General features: G+C 44.1%; 1 protein-coding gene across 1 annotated transcript in view; it reads right to left on the reverse strand.

Annotated features, from left to right (window-relative positions):
* HFM1 (helicase for meiosis 1) overlaps positions 1-23,736 on the reverse strand; it is a 3,754,865-nt gene that overhangs the window by 2,146,847 nt on the left and 1,584,282 nt on the right. The window contains exon 18 of the mRNA XM_085599940.1: positions 14,737-14,784. Coding sequence (XP_085456066.1) covers positions 14,737-14,784 — 48 coding nt within the window. The remainder of the gene's footprint in view (positions 1-14,736; positions 14,785-23,736) is intronic.

The raw sequence follows: 23,736 nt of genomic DNA on the forward strand, positions 1-23,736 counted from the left end.
TGTACAGACGCACACCGTCACTTAGGTCCCGCACTGAAGTTTAGGAAATGCTCCTTCATAGAGCTCCTCCCTCCCAAGTTCAAGGAGCCCCCTCCAGGCAGTCCTGCATGCAGAGTGCCCCCACCCTAAGCCAGAGTTCTACCGGGCACACCCGCTGATCACAGTTCAGTAAAACATAAACAAAAATAATGTCAAGAGCAATGCCAATAGCTCTAACTTTAACAATGCCGAGACCGTTGCATTGTAAATGCTTGTTCATTCTGTTAAAGGGGAAACCAACTGACGACGCTTCCTGTTTTGTTTCCTGTTGGGCTTCAAACAGATTTTTTCTACCCCCAAACACTATGTTCACATTTTAATTTTGTTTGTTTGTTATAAACACTGCAGTCTCATTTGGCTGTGCTGGAGCCAGAGCAGAGACGTTTGCAGCAGATCCGTTCTACACATGATCTGCCTGTCCAGAGGCTTAGCTCGCTATCCGTTTATCTCACCACTGGCTGCTCTTTCAAATCAGCCGTTTAATTTAGAGTGATGCTGAGAGAGACTGCCATTGTGGTCGAGTGCAGAGGGAGTGCTCTAATTTTGGGCAGAGCTCAGCCCTTCTCCAGCAGTTTTGAACTATTTAAAAAAAATACGGAATGTAGTTTAGACGCCCACTTTACCTGAACTCAACAAGGTGCCCATAGGGCAATACACAAGACTTGTTGCCTGGTTACAGATTATCCAGAAGCTGTTTCTTATGGCGTTCTCCTCATATAACAGAAGATGGAAAACATACTGCAAAACAGCACTGTCAGGAGGTACCAAAGTCCTTATGGACATGGTAATTTCCAGCGTTCTCCAAGCCATACAGTAGAGGCTGTATTAAGAGCAAGAGAGGTTCCACCTCCCCATAAGTAGAGCAGATGGAAGCCTAGTCAGGATCCAGAATTTGATAGGGGAGGGGGGGAGCTCAAGCACAGGGTTCACTATATCAATGATTCAGAACCTAGTGAAGTGCTCCAGCTTATCCGCACTAATCTGAAGTACCCTGAGGTTTTCTTGGAGGAAAAAGAATAGTTATTTTTCCTTCAGTATTAGAGGAAGGAGCCCGACTCTGTGCCTCTTCATAATGATCTTCAGAGGGGTTTCAATAGTGAGTGGAAGGGTATGTGCGGTCTGCTTTTCCGCACTTTTTAAATAGAGGTTATCTCTTGGCCAACGTTTCCATCTATTGTGAAAGTTGATTCATATGGTGGAACTGGCCTCATGGGTACATTTATTTCTGATGCACCCTTCCCTACACACTTAGTAGATAATATGAAATCAGCTGTTAAAATGGCTTCCTCCACAGCTTATAATATTATAAGAGAAAGTCTTGTTTACACACCCTGGATATCAATGGGTCTTGTCAATATATTTTAGCAAACTAGTCCTATTTGTCTTGTAGACTTTCTTTGTGGCTTTGGGTCAGGCTGACAAAGGGGGGGGGGTCATCCTGAAACACCTTCCTTTAATCGTTGGATTCAATAAACTATTTCACAATAGTTTGTCTGCCCGGAAGAGTTGAGGATTATTCCATTAGAGGAATTACTGCCTTGTGGGCTCCTTTGAACAGGTTTCCCTAAAATACATTTGTAATGCTACTATATGGGCATCTCCCAACACCTACTTTCTGCAGTATGGACCAAATATGGGAGACACTTATTCTGATTCTTTTGTCTGTAATACATTAAAGACTTTTCATAATGAGATAATTATACATTTTGGATATAATAAAACCTCAAGGGGTGTAGCAGTAATTGGGTGTAATGTTCTCCTGATTGTCTCTTGGTGGTCAACTAAGCATGGGTACATCCTCATGATGTAAGGACTGGGATGGGGAAGACTGGTGAAGAGGTAATGCTCACAAAGCCTATCAGAAATGTTCATAACCCTGAGTCGTAGTCTTCCTCACTTCAGTCATTATTTCCTATCCTCTCCTGCTTCACCCAGATGTTAGTCGGCAATGGAATTGTCTTTTCTTATGCATGTAATACAGGAAGTGATTTCAATGAGTTTCCCTTTTAAAGGGGATCTATCATGAGGGTCAGGTCTCAAGACCTACTTTAGGAAAAAAATTAACGAGAATAGGAATTGGCTAGGATAATCCTGTCTGTGTGATAGGGACAACTCCAGATGTAAGGACTGCGAAGACAAAGACTATGAATCAGAGTAATGAAGATTACGGGAAACAAATCCAAGCATTATCCAATGCAAAATGTTTCTATACTCAACAACTTAACTATCAAGAAAAATGAAAATATGCAATGACCAGAAAACAATCTATCTCTCCTTTTTCAACAGGTTAAAACCAATGTGTCGATTTCCATCTGTGACAAAGAACACATCTTGATCCAAGCAATAGACAATAACCTAGAGCAATTCAACTTCCAATTCTTAACCCTCCTTGCCTTCAATAAATTCTCACCTCTCTCAGCTACCCTCATCTATCAACCTTAACTCTTTTCTGCACCCCTTCCACCAGGAACGTCTCCCTTCGAGAGAGAGATACAAGAGAGAGCTACCCAACCCATCAAATCAGCTCTTCTTTTCTCTTCACCTCTTCCATCAGTAACCTCCTCATCCCGTAGGTAGGCACTAGTTAGACCCATTTCCCCTCTCAATCAGCCTGATCACCGAACACTTTCTCCTCTTCTGTAAGAGATTCCACTACCTGGAACTGTACAACTTACTATCTGAAACTCCTTCCTTTCTCTCTCAACCCTCAGCCACTAAATCACTTTATCCAAGGACATTTCCCTTTCCACTTTTGCCAGTCTGCCCACTGACTTGTGATCCCTTGGCCATTTGAGACCAACTGAGAAGACACTAGGACCTTTCCAAACAGCCAAACTACCCACAATGTTCCTCTTGCTTCACCATTAAGTAACTTCTACAGTACATCAACTTCTCTTTATCTAGTGCACTTGCTCACGTTGAGACCTCCAACCTTCTAAAGAAGATATTAAACTGAAAGATTATTATGGCAAACAATCTTCTAAAAATCCTCATGCGAAAGACTGCAAAGAAAAGTTTATTTTCTGCATACCCCAATGTCTCTATTTTTGTGATAAACAAAAGAAAAAAACCATGAATTAAGTGCTAACAGTGGGCTTAACCCAAACAACCTAGTGGTATTGTAACTCCATCAACCACGTCAAGCAAAACCTCATATTCCTCCTTTAAATGTCTGTTTGATGATGATGGTTCAGTCTCCCAATATATCTAGAAAATCTCAGAATAATTACCACCAACAATCTCGAACTTCTTCTCCTCAATCTCAATCAAATATCACTGAATGATTTCTCTCAAGCACTGATCAAACTTCTTGATCACCTGACTACTGCATAATTTGCCTTATTTGGAAAGAAAAACATGAGTATGAATATCAATTATTCACAAAAACTCAATTCAATGTTAATTCTAAAACAAAGATCAGACCTCGTCATTTCAATTTCTATCTGTTATACTTAAAATGATTGATTCAGCTCCTATTAAAGTTCATCCTCCAGGAGAAAACACACAATTTGTGGAGCAGCTTATTAAGTGAATGACTGACAAGCTGATTTAACAGTTATTTACAGAGGAACAACATATATCTAAGTGAATTTGACTTTTATTGGGGCGACCTAAGGGATGCAGCTGTTTTGCAACTTTCTTTATAAATAATAACCTCACCTACTTTGTACCACTTCAACGTACATCAGAGGCTCTATACGTGACCTTATATTTGCCATGGAAGGTAAGATTACAGTGGAATCTTCTATCTCTGTTGATTGGACTAACCACATCATAATCTAATTTTCTCTTATTTGCACTCAACTATTCTTTTCTGGTCAGTTAAAAAAATGACAAACAGTCTTGGATGCAAATCATCTTACCTTCCTATGCGTGGAGACCAGAGCAACAATTACAGATCCAACTGCACCAAACAAACTCAAAAGTATAAAACCTAAGAAGGCAGAGGCTTGGCCACGTTGCCATTATGAATTTTGTGTTTTTTCTGTTCTTGGCATTCCCCTGCTTGAGTTATTTGTGCTAGTAAATTATCCGAAATGCTGAACACAAAAGATTACTATGACGCTCGTTTGCTTTATATTTTGACTTTCTGCAATGTGATAATCAAGCTTATGTGAATATTGGGGTGAGGCCAAGCTGCCGACCAAGATGGCCTTGTGGCTCTGGAGCTCCACCAAACTCCCCAAGATCCTGGCTGTTTGGGTGGCCCCTACAATCATAAAAGTGGCAGCGGAGATGCGGGCTTGTACACTAACAAGGACAGAACCGATATGGCCTTGAAACATTGTCCTGCAGTTGTGGGAGCCCATTGCGGAGACTGCTGACGTCATCGGACCTTCGGGCCTGGGAGGAGCTGGTAGGTAGCGTGGTCCTGTGATCGTCCACTGAGGACTAACTGTGCAGCTGGGTTGCACTGCCGTGCCTCTAAGATGGTTGGCATCGTGGGCGTTGGTGACAGAGCACCCCCGCAGATGACACCTATGGGCCGGAGCTGACGCCGTGAACACCGAGACACAGACAGTCGGGGGTGTTGCTGACTTGAGATAAGGCCAGCCAGCATTCCCCCGGAGGCCCCATGGTAACAGGGTCCATGGGTGAGCCTGTGGGTCAGTCATCTGGCCGTGCTGGCGCGGCTCGGCTCAGCGCTCCCCCCTCCTTCGCATCCCCAGCCACTGACCTGCACCTTTCGAGCTGGGACACCAGGGCTCTCATTGCTGCTCAGCACTCGTGGCTGCGTCGGGGCAAAAAGAGGAGGCACAAGAGGCAAAGCGTGGACTTCACCTATTCCTCCCACCGAGCATTACATGCAGCACGGGGACAACTGATGGAACTCATTCCCTAATGGGGGAGGTAAACCAAAAACAACACAAAGTGTATAAAGGAACCAGCGATGCGCAGAGGATACGCATGGTCTTGTGCAATTGGCGTTAGTGGGAGCGGCCAAATACAAAAGAACAAACTTTCCTGTCCACCCAGTGTTTGCACTACATGATGCCAGACTAACAGCAACACTGGGGAGGCCGCTTATAAGACTTCGGTGTGCAGTTTGAGTGGCGCAGCGCCAGGGGTCCATTCCATACCTCTAGAGCTGCACTGTTGCCATGAGCCCATACAGTACTGACGGACTGCCTGCCCTACCCACGCTTACACAGCACACTGAATTCAGGTTGCGAGGGGCGCAATACCTCCTCTCCTTTAGTGAACATAGTCCGCTGTGACCCTAAGCAACGCAAGTTATTAATCTTTGATAAAGCTGGAAGAGGGGTGGAGCCCCTTAGCTCTGGGATGGCAGAGGGTGAAATATGCCTGAGGCCCCTGCAGCTGCTGCACCAGGAACATACGCCCTCCTGTTGGAACTCAGGGCAGGTTTTAAGGGTCTGGACACATGCTTTGACTCGCTGGGTAAGCACTTAGACACCATGGGAGCAAGGCTGGATCAACATGAGAGAAGACTTAACACCGCGAAGGGCAGGATTTTCGACTTGAAAGATGGCTCTGCTCGGACCACTAAACAACTGGAGCTTATGGAGAAACTTCAGAAAACTACAGCTATTAAGAATGAGGATTTGGAGGTAAGGGGAAGGCGCAACAATGTTCGAATACTTGGAATACTCGAGTCTTCAAGCACTGGATGTCTTGATGGATTCGTAGAAAAACTCCTGACCGACCTATTTGGCTGCCAGTCCTTCACTACCACCTTTGTGGTCGAGAGGGCACATCGCACACTTGGTCCACGTCCTAATCCGGGTTGCCCTCCACGGCTGATAATTGCCCAGCTCCTTAATTTCAGGGATAGGGACACTGTGAAGCAGCTGGCCCGGGAAAAGTGCCACTGGAATGTCAGGGGTATTGCTCTACCTCAACTTTACTGCAATAGTGCCGGACGCTCGCTGGAAATGTGCAGGAGTCAAAGCCAACCTCTGTAAATTGGGTCTGAGGTATTGGATGTTATACCCTGCATAATTGAAAGTGGATATAGAGGGGCGGTCATGGATTTTTGACACACCAACTGCCATGCAGGAATTCTGGCGTACCTTCTCCAAGTCAAAGGGGCCTTCCCCGGACCACTGTCCCCTTCTCTCCAACTCTGGGGCCAGCGTGGAACTGTTCTCGGCCTGCTAGATCTAGGCGACTCTGCCCAATGGACCACACCGTGATGCAATGACTTATCACTGCCACATATCTAAATTTCGGACTGCACGAGTATAGCCACCCAATGCATGGCTATGGCCAATAACACTGTTTATTACATATCATACAGGATCAGGGGACTCAGCGTAGCGCTGCCACCCCCCAAGTGCATTTGCACATAAGTCTTTACTACGTTGTATAGATTATTTTTGTTTTTTTCTAAATGTTTAACATCCTATTGGGGTTTTGGGTTTTTCCCCTACGTAATAGATACTGGGATGGGTGGAGAGTGGGGGGGATTGGTTATGTTCAGATGATTCTACGATATATGTTCTTACGATTGTTGTTCACACCGTACAAGTACCGTTATACAGGTCCGTCATATGCACCTATAAGTGGCATGGATCACAGAGAATAGGGTCTACCCTTTTGCAAACGTTACACTAATGTCCTGGAATATTCGGAGGCTGAACAATACACGCAAAAGCAAACAGGTAATACATTACCTACGACACCAGGTTGACATTGCCTTTCTCCAAGAAACGCATTTATCCCCCAACATGCCTTCTAGTTTCACTGCGAATTGGAGCCTTCAACGATTCTTTGTTTGCTGTAGTACCTATCCCAGGGGAGTCTCGGTATTGATCCCTACAAGGGTACCACTCCGGATGGTGGCAGTGCAAATGGACGCAGCGGGCGATATTTACTGGTTAAGGGCTGCCTATTAGGATACACTGTACTCCTGGAAAATGTTTATGCTCCGAGCGTAGACGACCTGGACATTTACCTTGATTTACTAACGGAAATAGATCATATGGAAGCTGACCAGATATGCATGGGGCGACCTCAATATATTGCTTGATCTCCAAATGGACAGTACAGCTACCACACATGATGCAAAATCCAGGGATAGGCGCGTGCTGACCAACCTCAGAGAAAAATACCGTTTGACAGACGCTTGGCGATTACTAGCTCCTTGCTTCCGACCTGATCCCATGGCTTTTCTCAATTCAACATCTGCCACACACACTCTCCGACCACACACCAGTCCTGCTGTGAATTCCAATGGCAGGAGGAGTGGAGAGACATTGGAGATTTCCAGAGATGGCCCTTAGGGATGCAGTGTTTCAATCAAAACTACACGCGGCAATCATAGAGTATTTTGAAATTAACATCAAAACGGTGAAAATGAAAGCTAATTTGTGGGACGCATTCAAGTCATATTATGGGGGATATGTATCTCAAAGAATGCCAAGATACTCAAGGATCTGCGTCACACACTGTCACGGTTAGAGGTTCAATTGTCAGCTTTAGATCAAAATCAAGCATTGCAACATCACCCGTCTAGCTTACAGCATCGAGCCACTCTATTATCTGAATTTCACGAGGCAGCTGGGCGCAAATCACACTATTTTGGGAAGTATGTGGTTGCTAGGTGAGGGGAAAGACCAAGTCATGCACTGGCAAGACTAATGCAGCAATTCAGAGGCCAGACATATATCTCGGTCTTTCAGGGCTCAGGCGGCGAACACATAGCGGACAATATTGGTATATGAAAAGCGGAACTATCTTACAACACAGAACAGTACACGTCCAGAGTAGCAACTGATATCATGGACAATATAAGTTTTCTAGATGAAATAGCGTTGGTAGCTTTTGGGCTTAACTTGGCCCATCAGTAATTTTTAGCAGAACCCTTTACGGAAGACGAGATCACCCAGGCAATAGACACTATGGATGGCTCGAAGGCGCCGGGTCTCGACGGATTCCTGGGTAGTTTCTACAAATCATATAAGCAACTACTCATCCCAAATCTCCTGGAAGTCTTTCAGGAAGCTGTGGAGGTCGGGGAGCTTCCATCAACACTTCATGAAGCAGTCATATCGCTCCTCCCCAAGGCAAGTAAAGACCCACAACATTGCGGCTCCTATCGACCGCTCTCGTTACTAAACTTCGATACCAAAATATTGGCCGAAATGCTAGCCACCAGACTCTCTCTCCTCAATGAGCAGATAATTTCCCCAGCCCAGTCAGGGTTCGTTCCACATAAATCCACTGCCCTGAAGCTGTGCACATTCTTTGCCGCACTTCATAGAACCTCACCCAATGTTTCTGCTGCAGCGATACTGTTCGATGCAGAAAAAGCATTTGACTCTCTAGAATGGCCATTTCTGTTCTCCACACTGAGTAGACTGGGAATACCACAGACGTTCATCTCCATTATTAGGCTGCTATATACAAACCCCATAGGGCGCATCTGGCTAAATGGCAGTCTAACACCCGCTTTTACTATTACACGGGGGAAAGACCAGGGCTGCCCGCTGTCCCCGTTGTTGTTTATGATCACATTGGACCCCTTGGTACATCGCTTACAGGAGAAGCACCTCCGCAAAGGCCTTCAATTTAAAACAGGTTCGCTGCTCATCACTCTCTATGCAGACGTTTTATTCTCTATGTGCGACATCCCGATGATAAACTGGGACCTATACTTCGAGAAATAACTCGTTATGGTGCCCTGTTTATTTTACACATAAATTGGGGTAAATCGGAAATATGCCCATCGACAGCTACCCACTGCGACAGAAATACTGAATATCCATTAGCATGGTGCGAGGACTCAGTCAAATGTTTGGCTATAGATATACACAAAGAGCTGGGCCAAATACTACAGCTTAACTACGGCCCGGCAATGGATAAACTGGGGGGGGAAATCAAGCACTGGTTAAGAATACCCCTGACCATGGCAGGTCCAATAGCGATAGTCAAAATGGTCCTGCAGCCCCAATTTTTATACTTATTTCAAAATATTCCAATTCCGTTTTTTTCAAAACACTATGTTCACACTTATTGAGACTTGTGTGGGGCGGTAAACAACCTCAGATTGGCTGGGACATGTTAACACTACCATATGAACGTGGCGGGTTTGGGGTCCTGAATTTTCACATCTACTACCTGTTTGTTCAGTGCAGTTTTTCAAGACACTGTACCACTCTGACGCTAGGATTCCCTAAATTGCTCCTGAAGCAGATCTCATTTATCCCACACCCCTAGCAGCAATACTATCGACAGGCCTGCCTCGTGACCCACACGACATTCAGACAATATCCACCACTAGCTGGGCCTGGAAACGACTTATCCGGGCAACCGGGAACCACCTTCTCTATTCTCCTGCTATACTATTGGCAGGAAACCTATGCTTAGCCATTACATATGAGGCTTTGGAGAGGCACACCCTGTCCAAGCATGACCTGGTAACTTTTGATGACTTATTCCCCAGCAGACATGTTTACTCGCGTACAGAGCTCGTTCGCTTTTGGGATGCCTCACTAATGGACCAGTTTGTACTGCGGAGGAGAAAAGAAGCGCTTAAAGCTCAAATTCCTAGCCCATTCCTCGAGCCGCCCGAATTCCTACTTCTTGACGCTCCTTATCAAAGATGCCAAAGGGCAACACCTGATGTCTAAAATGTATAAATCGGCTGTTGCCCTGTTGCCAAATAGAGATATGGGAGTGCGGGCGGCATGGGAACGGGACCTGGGTCAACCTTTCTGACTTTCAATGGCGTTACTTTTGCGAACAGACACACAGGATCTCATTTAATCACAAGCACAAACTGATACACTTTAAGTTTACATGGTGTGCATACATTACCCCTTTTAAGGTACACCAGATGGACTCGTCACGCCTGCACACATGCCCCATATGCTACTCCCCATTGGCGGTCTTTGCACATATGATGTGGACTTGTGATAGGACCGCCAAGTACTTGAATGCAATATTCAGCACAGCGCTTCATTGCAATAGCCCTAGTGCTTGTTAAAAGAGAAGTCGCAGTGCACTGAGGCAGCGAATTCCCACCGACGCAAATAGCCTGGTTGTATAGTATGATACTGTTAGACCTGCCAGCCTTGGCTGTTCCCTCCTCACTTTATTTTTCTTTTTCCCCCTTTACCCCCTCATTTTTTCTGTCCACTAACTTCTTTTTGGTGTTGGTGTAGAGGCTCTGGGCACCCCTTTCTCACTATCTGAGGGAGAGGCGCAAGGTGCTTCACTAAATGGAGGAAGGGGGAGATTGGTTTCACAAAATGGTGGTCCCAACTGTCGCCTCAGAACCTGGGCCATAGACTGCGTGGTTCCGGAACCTTCTGGACCACTCTGGTCAGTCAGGGCCCAGGTTATAAATAGAGGTGAAGGGGGGTCAGCCATTTTAGAAGGTAGCTTAGCTGTGAGGTAGTCAGGAGTAAGGCACCTGAGTGGGGAGGTGGCTGCGCTAGAGAGGGAATTGACAGGTCTTAGGGTCTGCGTGACTTCCCTCATCAGCTGATACCACCCTCGACCTCTTGACCTGTCCCTGACCCCAGCCACTGACTTTGGGGGACATCTTTACCTTAGAGACTCCTGTTTAGTCAGAATTCCTGAAGGAAGACCAGGGGAGGGGCCTCCGTCCTGGTCTACACCTCCCTCACCCCTATTGTGCCCGGGATTTTGAATTAAACAGGGCTTAACGTCTGACCACCGTTCCTGCCTGTTTGGAAGGTGACTGTGCCCAAGAAACAGCCAACCAATTGCTTTACTCGTCCGCTCCGGCGTGAACCCGGCACCCTTTATTTCAGCCCCCCCCTGGCACGAGTCCCCGCCTGGAGCACTCATCGCCGCAACCCAGAGATTAGGAGGTTGCCTGCTTTCACCAGGAGATTGCCTGTGGTCTCCGGGAGGTCTGTGGGGAGAGTCAGGACTCCCTGGTGAGGGCCGGTGGGCGGGCGACGCGCCTGAGAAGCTGAAGAGAATTGCATCCAGGAAGTAAGGATCGCGTAAGGCCGTGAAGCAGCCTTCCCAGTGTCACGTGACGGGGGTAGATGCCGTAGCGCCGCCCCACTGTTGCCGGTAGTAGGAGAAGGCCGCGCCCCCGCAAGCCGTGTTGCCTCAGGCGGCTGCGGGCGTGCCTCCCAGCAGCGGCAGAGAGGAAAGAGACAGCGCCTGGTCTACGGAGCCGAGGAGGGTCCGGGAACGACTCTGCGCCAGTGTTGTGGGGAACGCCAGTGCGAGGCTTCCTCCCGCGAGAAGACCCAGCCTCAGAGAAATCCTTGGGGGAGGTGGCCAGTGGGTGTGCCCCGTGTTTGCCCCTCTTAAGGGCTCTCCCTTTGCTAGCACAGTGAGCCCCGCGAAGTGGGAACTGAATTCCAAGCTTCCCCGAACTTCCCGGACAGAGGAGGACACCGAGGTTGAACAGTAAGCTGGGCTTAATAAGAAGGGGGGGAACAGAGCAGGTGAAGACCTGACAGACCCGGCTGATGGTCCCATGGGAAGCCAGGATCTGAATTAAGATTGCCAGCACAAAGAAAGTTCATGTGTAATGTTCAAATGTAAGAGCTTGATTGCCAGCACAAAGAAAGTTTCATGTGTAATGCTCAAATGTAATCGCTTGATTACCAGCACAGAGAAAGTTTCATATGTAATGCTCAAATGAAATAGCTTGATTACCAGTGACAGAGGAAGTTTCATGTGCAATGCTCAAATGTAACAGCTTGATTCCCAGCAACAGACTAGATTTGCAGTATAGCGCCTAATTGTAAAAGAGTGATCATATGCAACAGACTAAGATTCAGGAAGTAAAGCGTTTTAGTGTAGACATCTGACTGAAGGGCAACGTGTGGGCTTGTTGTCCCTCTGACATTCCGTACTATGAGACCGTTACGGGAAGCGCTACAGGTGGGGAATTAATGTGGCGCTCTAGAGTCTAGGCGCTGGATTGATACATCCGATGGAGTTTAGGTATGGGCTATACTGAAGTAAAGGAAGGAATTGTACTGTTGACTTGAATACAATGAAATGTTGGATCCTGAAATGTGATGGATAAAATTGATTGAGCGCATTTAAAAAGGAAAGATAAAACTTTTTCTCAACCGTTCTACTTATTTGGTGTAGCGTCATTTTTGCGTGGTGTAACGCTGAAGTGTGAATTGGGTGTGATGCAAGCACGACATGCAAATTTCGGAGTAAAAGCCTTTCTGCCTGAGACAAGCTACCCCAAGGATTATAGGTCCAACAGATACATTGTAATGCGAACAGTGATCTTTATGTACAATTACAACCCCCAGCTTCCAGGCCGCAAGATATCTGGCAACCGCTCAGTTCATATCTGTTAGGACTACAAGACACTGGCAGACTCATAAGGCATGATATACACTCACAGCCCACTGGGATAGATAGTGACAGGGCTCCTACTGATTAGCAGTCAATCTCACACGCAAAAGTACGAGGACCAGCCCCTTGGTGCAATAGGAGCAACCTCGCTGCAGGGACGACTGTGATTGTGATATGTGAAAATGGACCATAATTGAACATTATGTATTAATAATGGCTATATTTGTACGGCACGTTAACTGTTATAAAAATTAATAAACAAAGATTATGGGAGTATTTGTGCTGTAATGGTGACTTCATAATCATTTCACATTAGTTTGCTATAGAATTCTAAGAGTTTCTAGAAGGTTGATAAGTATCTAGGTTTTGTTGTTATTCAAATGAACACAATCTTGTAGAATGAAAATAATTGAAAGAGCATTAAGTCACTTTCTGTTAGAGAGTTTTTAACAACAATGAAATTATGTTTTAAAAGTCAAACACAGAAGCTGATGGGCAGAGAAGAGTCTTCACACCAGTTGACACTGGGACAGGCTGTTCAAAATCATATCTCAGGTTCCTATTGAAGGCTATCAGGAAAGATGCACATAGCCTTCAGTCGTTGGCTTATCAGTGCTGTAGGACTCCTTGGACAAGAAAAACAGAACTTGCTATTTTATTAAACATAGAACTCCATTATTTAGACAGATATGCAGGTGTTTACCATTTCTGAAACTCGAAATAGCTTTTACTTATAATTATATATTATAACTATCTCAAGTAACCATAACTCATGTAACTTGCACCCACGCCCATGCAAAGTGTTGTCATCAATTATGTCATTTCAGAAATTCCATTAATGTTATGAATGATGTCATTAAACATGTCAGGTAATTATCAGTGCAGGGCGAGGGCGCATGTTATAGTTAATTTAGGCCATGAGTTGTCAATATGTTGAGTCTAGAAAAATATCATGGGTAAAATTCCTGAAGGAAAATATATCCTTTTTTACTGTTTTACAATACTATTGAGGTTTAAAATACTGTTTACTATAGTACTGTTTTCTATTATGCTGTTTAAATTACAGTATCACCTTTTATTTAAATATTTATATTGTTATTATTAGTTTATATGTTTAATAAATAATTTCAATTATGTAATAATGAACATTTGTGTTTTTTATGCTAATTGGGTATTGGGGGATAGTGTTTAAAATAATAATTTTATATGTGGGATATCTGACATTGTTTATTTTTTGCTTATATATTTTAGAATTGTAAAATTATTTATTTTTATTTTTGGGGGTGTGGGGTTTGTTGGTGAGTGAGTGGGTAGTCTTAGAAAAGATAAAATAATTTATAATAATTAATTTGTTTATAAATTATCTTAATTTTTAAATGTCAATTTTGACTAACTTAATTTTTTTAACTTATTGAAGTATGTGATAATCTGATTATTTTATATAAAATAGTTTATTAAGTTGTTAATATTGGTTTTGGATATATTGGGGTGCAGCTGGAATGTGTTTTCTGAAAGAAATGTTCAAAAATATAATAAGAAAGGTCAATATGTAAATTTTACACTCTGACATTTATTGTTTGTTTTGAAAAAATGTATCATTATCAGATGAGTTTTTTTTTAATTTGTGTTTTTTATGTCGAGCTTCAGGTATATTGTTTATTCAATAATTCAGATGTATTGTTAGATTTTGAAAACAAATTTTAATAATGAAAAAAATGTGCATTTATATTTTGAGGTTATATTGAATCTAACCCCTCCAGTGTATGCAATCTAATCACCCCAATCTATGCCCTTTCACTAATGTTTGTTGAACCTGAGATAAAATAGTAAATCCGATCTCCACCGCCTCCCCCCCCCAATATATGCACTTTCCCCAATGTGTGTTAAATTGGACTTGGAATAGTAAATCTGACCCACAATGTATGCACGTTCCTAAAACAGTAGATGAATAAATGTGAAAAAGCTTCACTCTTATTGTTTATTTGATGTCACAAAGAACCCCTCTGTGAAAACATCCATCAATCATTGTTACTCATCTGTAATTCTATAAGTCTTTGTTTAATTCTTTACAGGTTTTATTGAGGTCCTATGCAGCTTGGGGGACAGGGCTCCATTTGAATAAGCTGCTCTCCATATAAAAACATTACAAAGGGGATCAAGATAATCATATAACGACAATTATATCATTAAGGACAACTTGAACATTTGAATGGAAATCTAGGACTAAAACATTTGTATAGAAACATGTTTTCACAGAAAGCAAAAGGTTGATATGAAAATCAATGACAACAAATGTATCACAACGTACATTGCAGTAATAATATTCATACCATCATATGCTTAAATCATATCTGGTACAACAGAAACATTGCTTTCTTCTTAAGTACAAGGCATTTTATAAATTCAAAGTTAACTACTAACCCTGTAATTTCTCTTCAATCCCATTTTTATCTAATCCAGTTGGGAAACCTACATGGGAAAACAAGGGTTACTTTTGGTATTTATGTTTTCTAAAAAAGGAAATGTTGATTGAGCGTATTCATCATTTTGCAATTAATTACACCATTCAGTTCAAGAGTACATTGCTATACTTTGAAATTAAGTTGTGATTAAAACCCTTCACAATATAAAATCAGTTGTTCGAGACCTTGTCCTTTTACACAAACTCTATAAGGAATAGTAATTATGAGCCCGTTGCGCCTACTATACCTATCGAAACAGGAAAAACTCACTTATGTACCAGAAAAAGTACTCACCTGTAGTCCTAGTTCTTCTTTGGAAAATCTTCACTGAAATCTCAAATACTGATTAAACTCACCCAATCACAGGATTCCAGAGACCTTTTCACAAAACATAATATTTAAAAAGGTTTCTGAAGAAAAGCTCATTATTAGAAAAAGAAATTTTGAAAGCCTATAGTCTACATCATACTAATGTTGTCTCTTTTAAAAAAGGAATTTAAAAATGGTTTTAAAATGTGAATAGTTTGACACAAAATGACAAGAAAATATTTTTCAGAAACAGTTTTAATGAAACCTAAGAAAGAAAAGAAGGGAATTGTAACTAGATAGGCTGCAGCCTTTAAAAAAATGGGGAAACTAGCACCGCTCCGTTAAGGAAGCACATATCATCAGGATCCTCAACAAGCCCTATATGTGGAAGTTGGTCCAATACTTTTCTATTGGGACTTGGGAACCTGCTGCACAGGGCATCAATATGTCTTTACTTCCAAAGGGGAGGCGGGTGGTTTGCTAATAGTCTCACTGGAGGATAGCAGTGATTGTTTTTCGCTCTAATTTAGGGGATATCCACTGATAATCATAAGTTTTAAATAGCATAGCAAGCACATCCCTTGAAAAAAGCATCCAAGGTAACGAGAAAAATGAAAGGTTTGTGCTCTGCCCAAAAAGGTTCCTCAGGATGACTGGCCAAGCTGTGTCAGCTCTAGAGTCTTTTGTTCAAGGCAGCAGAGTCTCATAAATGAATAACCTCACTCTAGGTTGCTGGGTGCAGTCCTCTGCTATAGGGGCAACCTTTAATTAACTACCTTTACTTCTTGTATATTAAGCCATGGGTGTACCTGGAAAAAAAGGTTTGACTAGCTGATGATACAATAAAACACAAGAAACAATCATTCCTAAAAGAGATTGCTTGGAAGAGGCTAAACCTCTTTCAGCAGGACTGTAATTTACAAACCAATGCCTGGAATTATGGTTGTCTTGTTTCTATCAAGGTGAAGGTTTATCACTCTCTCAACCTCTAACAAATATAGAGATTGTTCTGTGGGAGAAGGAGAATTTTGAAAAAAGGTGAGAAGTGAAATAAACTGATTAACATTAAGGTCTGACACCACCTTAGGAAGGAAGGTTTGATGTGACATCCTGACTATCTTATTATTGTGGAATACAGTGAAGAGTTCATGGAGGCATAAGTCACTAACCTGGAGTGCTTATGCGATCACTACTGAAAAGGCAGATGTACATAAATTATACTGAAAGGAAGAATTGTGAATTGGATAAAATGGAGAATCCATACATTTTGAAAGTCTTTAATGAGATTTCTGAATAAAGAGGTTGGTGGGCATTTCCTGTAATCAGTAACAGCTACAAAGTATACCTTAGTGGAAGAGGACTGCAACCCTAACTTGGTGAAGTAAAGAAGATATGGAAGTACTGTTTCTTTTTTACTCTTGGTGGAGTTGATGTTTTCCTCATACTCCACATAAAGAATCCCTTTCACTGGAAGTAATCAGAAGAGGGGGGATGGGCATTTGTCCACTTCAGAATGTCCATACACTATTGAGGAAAGTGTACATATCCATACTGTATGGGTTCAGTAGCCATGTTGGGTACTAATCCCAAAGAGGGAAGTGTGGGATGCAAGATTTGGTTCCACACTTGTGAAATAGATCCAATCTGCATGGCAGCCTCCTTGGTGGTATTTGCAATAGATGAAGTAGATAGGTGAATCACCATTGCCAGGACTGTTCCATTGCTATGAGGATCATTCTAGCTATGAAATGCCACAGCTTGATGAGGGACTTGGAGAAATTGGTGGATAGATGTACAGGAACTTTCCTGAACAGTTCATCTAAAGGGCAATTCTGGTTGGCAGTACCTGGAGGCAATGTGTGGGCATTGCTGTTTGCGAAGATTAAGGTGCCGATCACGATCCGGTAAAAAAATTTCCCGTACGACTCGTATCCGGTCTTTTTACCGTACGAATCGTACAAGTGCCGTACAAACTGCCAATTACGATTCGCATGGTAAAAAGTCCATACGAATCGCATTGGGAATTATTCCCCACACGTCCTCGGATCGGAAAATGTGTCCGACACGTCCACGGACGATTTACCGTACAAATGTGAAAAGTGAAGTCCGACTGCGGAATTACGATCCATCCCGTGCGTCCGATGTGACAACCGTATGGAAAAAACACCGTCCGCACCGAACTCCCATAGCAACCATGGAGACATGTGCCCGCATACGCGCCGAACAGCCCCCGTACGTTCGAGTCGAACCCCCCCGTGTATGTACACCCGTGTACGTGTCGAACCCCCGTGTATGTACACCCGTGTACGTGTCGAACCCCCGTGTATGTACACCCGTGTACGTGTCGAACCCCTCGTGTATGTACACCCATGTACGTTCGAGTTGAACCCCCCGTGTATGTACACCCGTGTACGTGTCGAACCCCCCCGTGTATGACACCCGTGTACGTGTCGAACCCCCCCCGTGTATGTACACCCGTGTACGTTCGAGTCGTACCCCCACCCGTGTATGTACGGTGCGTACCCCCAGCGCGTACGGGGGCTGTGGGGGGTTTGACTCGAACGTACGGGGGCTGGGGGGGGTTTGACTCGAACGTACGGGGGCTGGGGGGGGGGGGGGGGTCGGCACGTACCGGGCCACCTACTCTGGTCGTTTCGCGCCGTACTTCGCTTTTCCGGCACTTTTTTGGGTGGCGTAAAAATATTGCCGTCCGGACTGCTGTCGGTTCGAATCGTACTTCCTGGGTCGTGAAGCGCTGCCTGACAGCGTCCCGACGTCACGTCGCAGCATTCCCGGTTCACATTCGTACGTATATTTTCGTCGGTGTTTTTTACGATTCGTACGGAAATGGTGTTTCCGTGCGAATCGTAATTCCATGTTTGTAAAGTTTTACAACCGGGTACGAGTCGGACGGAGAAAACGCTCCGACCGACGGTTCGTACCCGGTTTTTACCGGATCGTAATCGGCACCTAAATCTATTTAGACATTATGCAGCACATCATTGTTTATCACCTACGTATGATTGTCTTGAAAGTTTCTGATGAGGCTATCCTGTTCTGGTGAGGGCATTTGCTTCTGCATTCAAAACTGAAGTAATGTGGACTGCAGCAATCTGAACACCACTAGCTAAGAGTGATCGGTTGATTGTACGTGCTTCCTGAGACAGAATTCAAGACATTGTGTCTCTATCGTTGTTGTGTTCATTTATACTAGCAGGAAGTTTGACTTTAAAAAAAATGTTTTTATTGATTTTTACAACAATTACTGTACAAACATCATACAGAGGTTTGTTCGACACTCAATTGTGCAACAACAATGTATTTGTGAAGAAGATCCACACAGTAGACCCTGGCTACCGTGTCCATGTGTAGCAATTGGATGTTCCTAGAGGTACTGGGTTCAGTAAACAAAACAGAAAGGAGAGGAACCGAACAAGAAAATGAAGAAAACATTTTTACATAAAAACAGAAAACATGAAACAATTGCTGGCAAAAAGTTAGAGGTGAATGGCGCTACCAACGTGCATCTGTAAGGAGCGATAATACAAGTTATTTCAGGAATAATGGGGTGCCGCGTTATCTGGCATGCCAATTGGATGGGGTAGGTGTAGTATAATGAACGATAGGTTACTCATATATCTCATTTACATGGCATCTCAAAAGTTACTGCACCGAAACTCGTTCTCGCCACTTGTATTTACCCCCCACATAGGTTGTAGCAATGCTGTCTCTGACAGAAGTTTGATGGTCTCTACACGATCTCATACCACTCGTGCCTTTGCTGCCATCCCAGTGGGCGATCATTGTTTGTGGCTTCCACCACTATATATACCACACTATGACAGATGTGCTCCCTCCTGTCCTTTTCTTAATGAGTGTCATGACATCTGCTTGCGCCCATTTCTGTAGATCTCCCAACCAAATTTTAACAGGTACAGCCGACGCTAACTTCCAAGTCATGGCTATTCTATGCATGTATAATAATAGTGCCAGATTGACTGACTTGTGTAAATATTTGGCCCCTTTTGTACAGTCATCCACCCCAGTAAGCAAAGTTCCAGTGCTGGTGTAAGATGATGCTCTGCAGATTTTTGCAGCCGGGGGTCCGGTACCCTGGGCATTCATGCATTTCAGTTCTGTTGGGTCCTGGGTCCTCAAGACTTGATGCAGAAGCCAAGCTGACCCTCCAGAGCAGGTGTATTTTTTGCTGGTACTCAGAGACTTCGGTCGAGTTGGGGAGCCGGACAACGTTGGAGCAGACTTTGCTGCCTGTGGCTTCCGGGATACAGTACCTCTATCTCGAGGGAGTTCTTTGGCAATTTGCAAAGTGCTGATGACCCTATGGGGTTTGTGGAGGCCACACAATGATGAGATGAGCAGGAGGATGGCGGTTGTCGATTTCTGTGGCAGGCAGGACTCTATGCCTGAAGTTCACTGCAAGGTCTGCAGTCTTCGTTCCAACTGCGTTTCTTTGATCGTCTTCTTCTTGTGTCCATGAAATCTAGTTTCAGGGTCTGGGGATGCCACATACATACTACATTTAGGGGCATTTACAAGGGACTGACAGGAAGTGGCCAATGGGCCTCTTACCTGAGGTGTCTACACCCTCTATTATTCCCACCTTCTGTGGGATGGGGACATAGCCCTAGTCCTGATTGGAGAAGTCCTACTATCTTCAAGATAGTAGGCAGTAAAAAATGGGCTTCACCTCGCCTCCAGCACCTGAGGGGTTGAGTTGGCAGAGGGCGGCACACCTACTATTCTTTCTAGGTTTTCCCGCCTATCTTCCCGCCAAAAGAGGGTGAGGACAGGAGGGGTGCCTGCTCCTTTTATCAGGAGAGGCTGGGGTCGCATTTCAAAGGCGGCAAGGACCTTTAAGCTTTCTGCCACAGATGGCTCTTTGGGACCTGAGGGAAGGTGTGAATACCTCCGCCCTGGACAGGTTTTGTTCTCGACCTCTGAGCACGCTAGCGCTCATCCCATGAGATCAGAACTCTGTCTGGCAACAACAGGCTGGCTTAGACCAGTCGGTGACTATACTAAGGGTTAGTAGGTTTCAGGGGACCCCTCTAAGTGATCCTATGTGCGCCATTTTAAATAAATCTGACACTGGAATTAGTGCATGTTTATTAAGATGAGATGTATTGTACCAAGCATCCCATAATACAGTGAAGTCATCATGGAGCTAGGGAACTCGTAATGAAGAGTTTCCAGCTCATGTACTCTCTGTGGCTTCCCTGTTCACTTACAATATCCAAGAATCGACATGAATATTGCAGGGGCCTATCTGCTCATGCAGATATGTCTTCACAGGAGATATAGTGCACCCTGCCGTAGGGCTATAAGGCCTGCCAGAGGGGTGTCTTACCTATATCCCATGCAGTTTCTGTGGGCATGGCACACAGGAGCGTGTTCTTTGTCGACTCTTCGGTTTTATCTGCACCAAGGCACGCTGTTTGTGATGTCATGGTGCATGACCTTGGTGAGGGGACTCTAGGTTGGCAAAATCTGTGCTGCTACCCTTGGGGTCTCTCTTCAGTGCCAATACCCTGGGTACTAGGGGTACCATTAACTAGAGACTTGCAAGGGGTATTGAAGTTGTGCCAATTGGGAAACTAAAGGTACAGTTTAGGGAAAGACCTTCTGAACAGGGGGCCTGGTTAAAAGGGACCCTGTGCTCTTCCAGTCAAAATTACATTATTTTCCAGGCAAAACGTTGGGGGTCACCATGTCCAAAAGTGGCACAGGTGACTGCTTTCCTTTCATGTCCATGGCTCAGGAGGCATTGAAGCGGTCTCAGCGTTACAGGTTCTGCATGTATCTGTCTCCATCTACAGTCTACATGATGAATAATAGCATTATAAGCGAAAAATTGTCCTGTTGAGATCTCATTTGTGGTGCAGATCTCTGGAAGCTTGTACAAAACGATGTTTGTGTTTAAATTCTCTACATGCTCACTCCCTTGTCGGTCCAAATGTTCTTAACATGTAGCTTTTCAATCTTTAGTAGTGCCCAAAATGGCAATTGTGTTGGGTACGTGTGCCCCTGCCCTTTCTCAATGACTTATTTATCCCTGAATTTCTTCCCTACCCCAGAAAATCTATTCCGGGGGCTTTTCCGCCCCTGTGAGTGTAGTAGCCACTTTATAATTGATGTCCAATTCAGTTTCATGAGCAGATCCACCATCTCACCGGAAGTGGGTTGCCCCAGCCTCTGCATCAGCCACTGTAGTCATGGTGCTGCATAGTATAACTTGTAATTGGGTGCCCCAGCCCACCTGCTGCAGTTAAAGAGACCCTTCTTCGAAAAGCACCCTAGATCTGCTCTGAGAGAACACCATGTATTCTAGTGAAAATGGATTTGCCCAACCACACAAGGAGGGCAGCAAAGAAATTGAGTACTTGCGGTAACAGCAGCCTTTTTGCTACTGCCACATGTCTAATTGGGTGCAGCAGCCTGTCTCAGATTGCCCTCAATCAGATCTTCTTACTTGTGCTATAAATGGACCCTCAAGTATTTTAAGGTTTCCCCTTTCCTTTCTAGTTTCTCACTCCATGCGTTACCTGCCCATAGACTCTTTTATCTGGCATAGGGGAAAAGGACAAGATTTGGGCCAGGTAATTTTTAAGCATGAGAATACACCAAAGGTGGTGAGTAAGGCCATCAGACTATCCATATAGGTGTGTAGATCATGCAGATAGATAAGTTTATCATCATCATACAAGGATATTATATACCATTGGCCTCCTGTCTTGATGCCCCATTTCAGAGCATCTATCTCTTCGCAAACATACTAGGGGTTCCAGGGTTATCGCAAAGATGATTGGGGACATTGGGCATCCATGCCTGGTGCCCCTTCCTATGATAATTTTATCTGAACTGGTACCAAGAAGTGTCCAATGCGGCTGCCATTTTGACCACGCCCCCTAGCAGGGAGTTTGATTTAAAGGCTGGGAAGAAAGACTTTTGAGACAGATGAACTGCTCCTCATTACAAAAGTTATCCGTAAGATGTCTCTTCCTCTTCAGACCTTGCTCTCTGACCTTGAAAACAATCAATGTGTGTTTTCCAGCCCAAGAGATAAAAATTGATATCTACTGTCAGTGCCAAGATCTCATGGCGATGAATCCTAATGTGAATTATTCAATTGGCCTTAACATTTTTGAATAAATATTTATAAAAAGGTATTAATTTAAAGTTTGCTGGAATGGTAATTTCAATCACAGTGTGCATCTGAAGCATTGTGACCCAGATTTGTTAAGGCTTTCCAGCAGCATTATCATGATGCAAAGCAAAGTGGCACATGCTATTTGCCATACACCACTAAAGGTTTGATTGTGCTGGAATGGTGCATTTATCAGAGAGCAAAAGCTACTTTACATCAAGCAGGTATTGCTGGAGCGTATCAGAGCACAAACACCCATAGGTTTTGACACAAAGCTCAGTCTACTAAAATAGCCAGACAGGGAATTGCGTAAATATTAACACCTACCTAAAGCAGGTACAAAAAAGGCAAAAGGGGGAATGTGTTCATTTCTCAAAAAAAGACACGCTGCATGTATGCTACAGTGCAGAGCACACATGCAATGGTTGAGAACCTTCTGAGTTTATCTATACAGAAAACTTTGTATTGAATGTGTATGCCACTACTTTAAATACTATCCTAGACCGCACACACTTGCCTCTGCACCATGGTGGAAGGGTATGTGTCAAACAAAGTATCTATTTTTAAGCTTCAAATCAGGGCCAAAATATTTGTTCATATGGTGCTGTGCTGTTTTTTCCCTTGCACAACCCAGGGCAGAACATTTTAATGCTGCACTTTGTTATGTGAAAAGTTTACAAATCTGTGTTGTCATGTTGGTTGGGTATTAATAATATTATCTTTATTGCTTATGGTTGTTTTCACAAACCTTTACAATATTTTTAATCGGATATTCACACATAGCACATACAGGGGTAAATGTACAAGAACTGCTGCTAACTAATGCTAATGCTAGTTAGCGGCAGTTTTCGTAACGCGGCCTATCACCAAAAATGATCGCCCTTTTAGCGATGTATTTACAATACGTTGCTACATGGCGATAGTTCCAGGTAGCCACGGTGAAAACTGCCCCTAACACTGGTGTGAAGGCGATACAAATTCTGACGTTAGCGGGTGAAAACTGACAAAAGGCTCATTAACGGCAAAAAACTCCCGTTAGCCAGCCCAATGTGATTTTTTTGCCTCTAGAGGTAAATATAGCCTATAAATTCACCTGCAAGAAAAATAGGAAACAAAACCAAAGGAATGCAGAATGGAGCAACCAGGACCAAGTGCAGCACAGATCAACAAGCCCCCAAGCCCCCCAACAGCTAGGATGACCAGCCAGAGTCCCAGGGGAAGAGGAAACTCAGGGCTACAATCATAAAAAGAGGTTCATCGCGCAGTAAAACCAGTGATGCATCACTTATCATTGCGCACTCCTTGCAACACCATGGCATCCAAAACCTTGAAAGCACGGACAGTCCCCGGGGCCTGGAGGCCTCGCGGGCCTGCGCCTGTGACCCGAAGTGGGATTTTGAGGTGCTGTGGAGTGCTGGGCTGTGGCGGTAGACATTGAGGCATCAGCAATTACCCTTACCTGGTGGTGAAGTCTGCCAGGTTGCT

This window comes from Triturus cristatus, chromosome 4_2 (genome assembly GCF_964204655.1).
Source record: "Triturus cristatus chromosome 4_2, aTriCri1.1, whole genome shotgun sequence".
Taxonomy (NCBI): domain Eukaryota; kingdom Metazoa; phylum Chordata; class Amphibia; order Caudata; family Salamandridae; genus Triturus; species Triturus cristatus.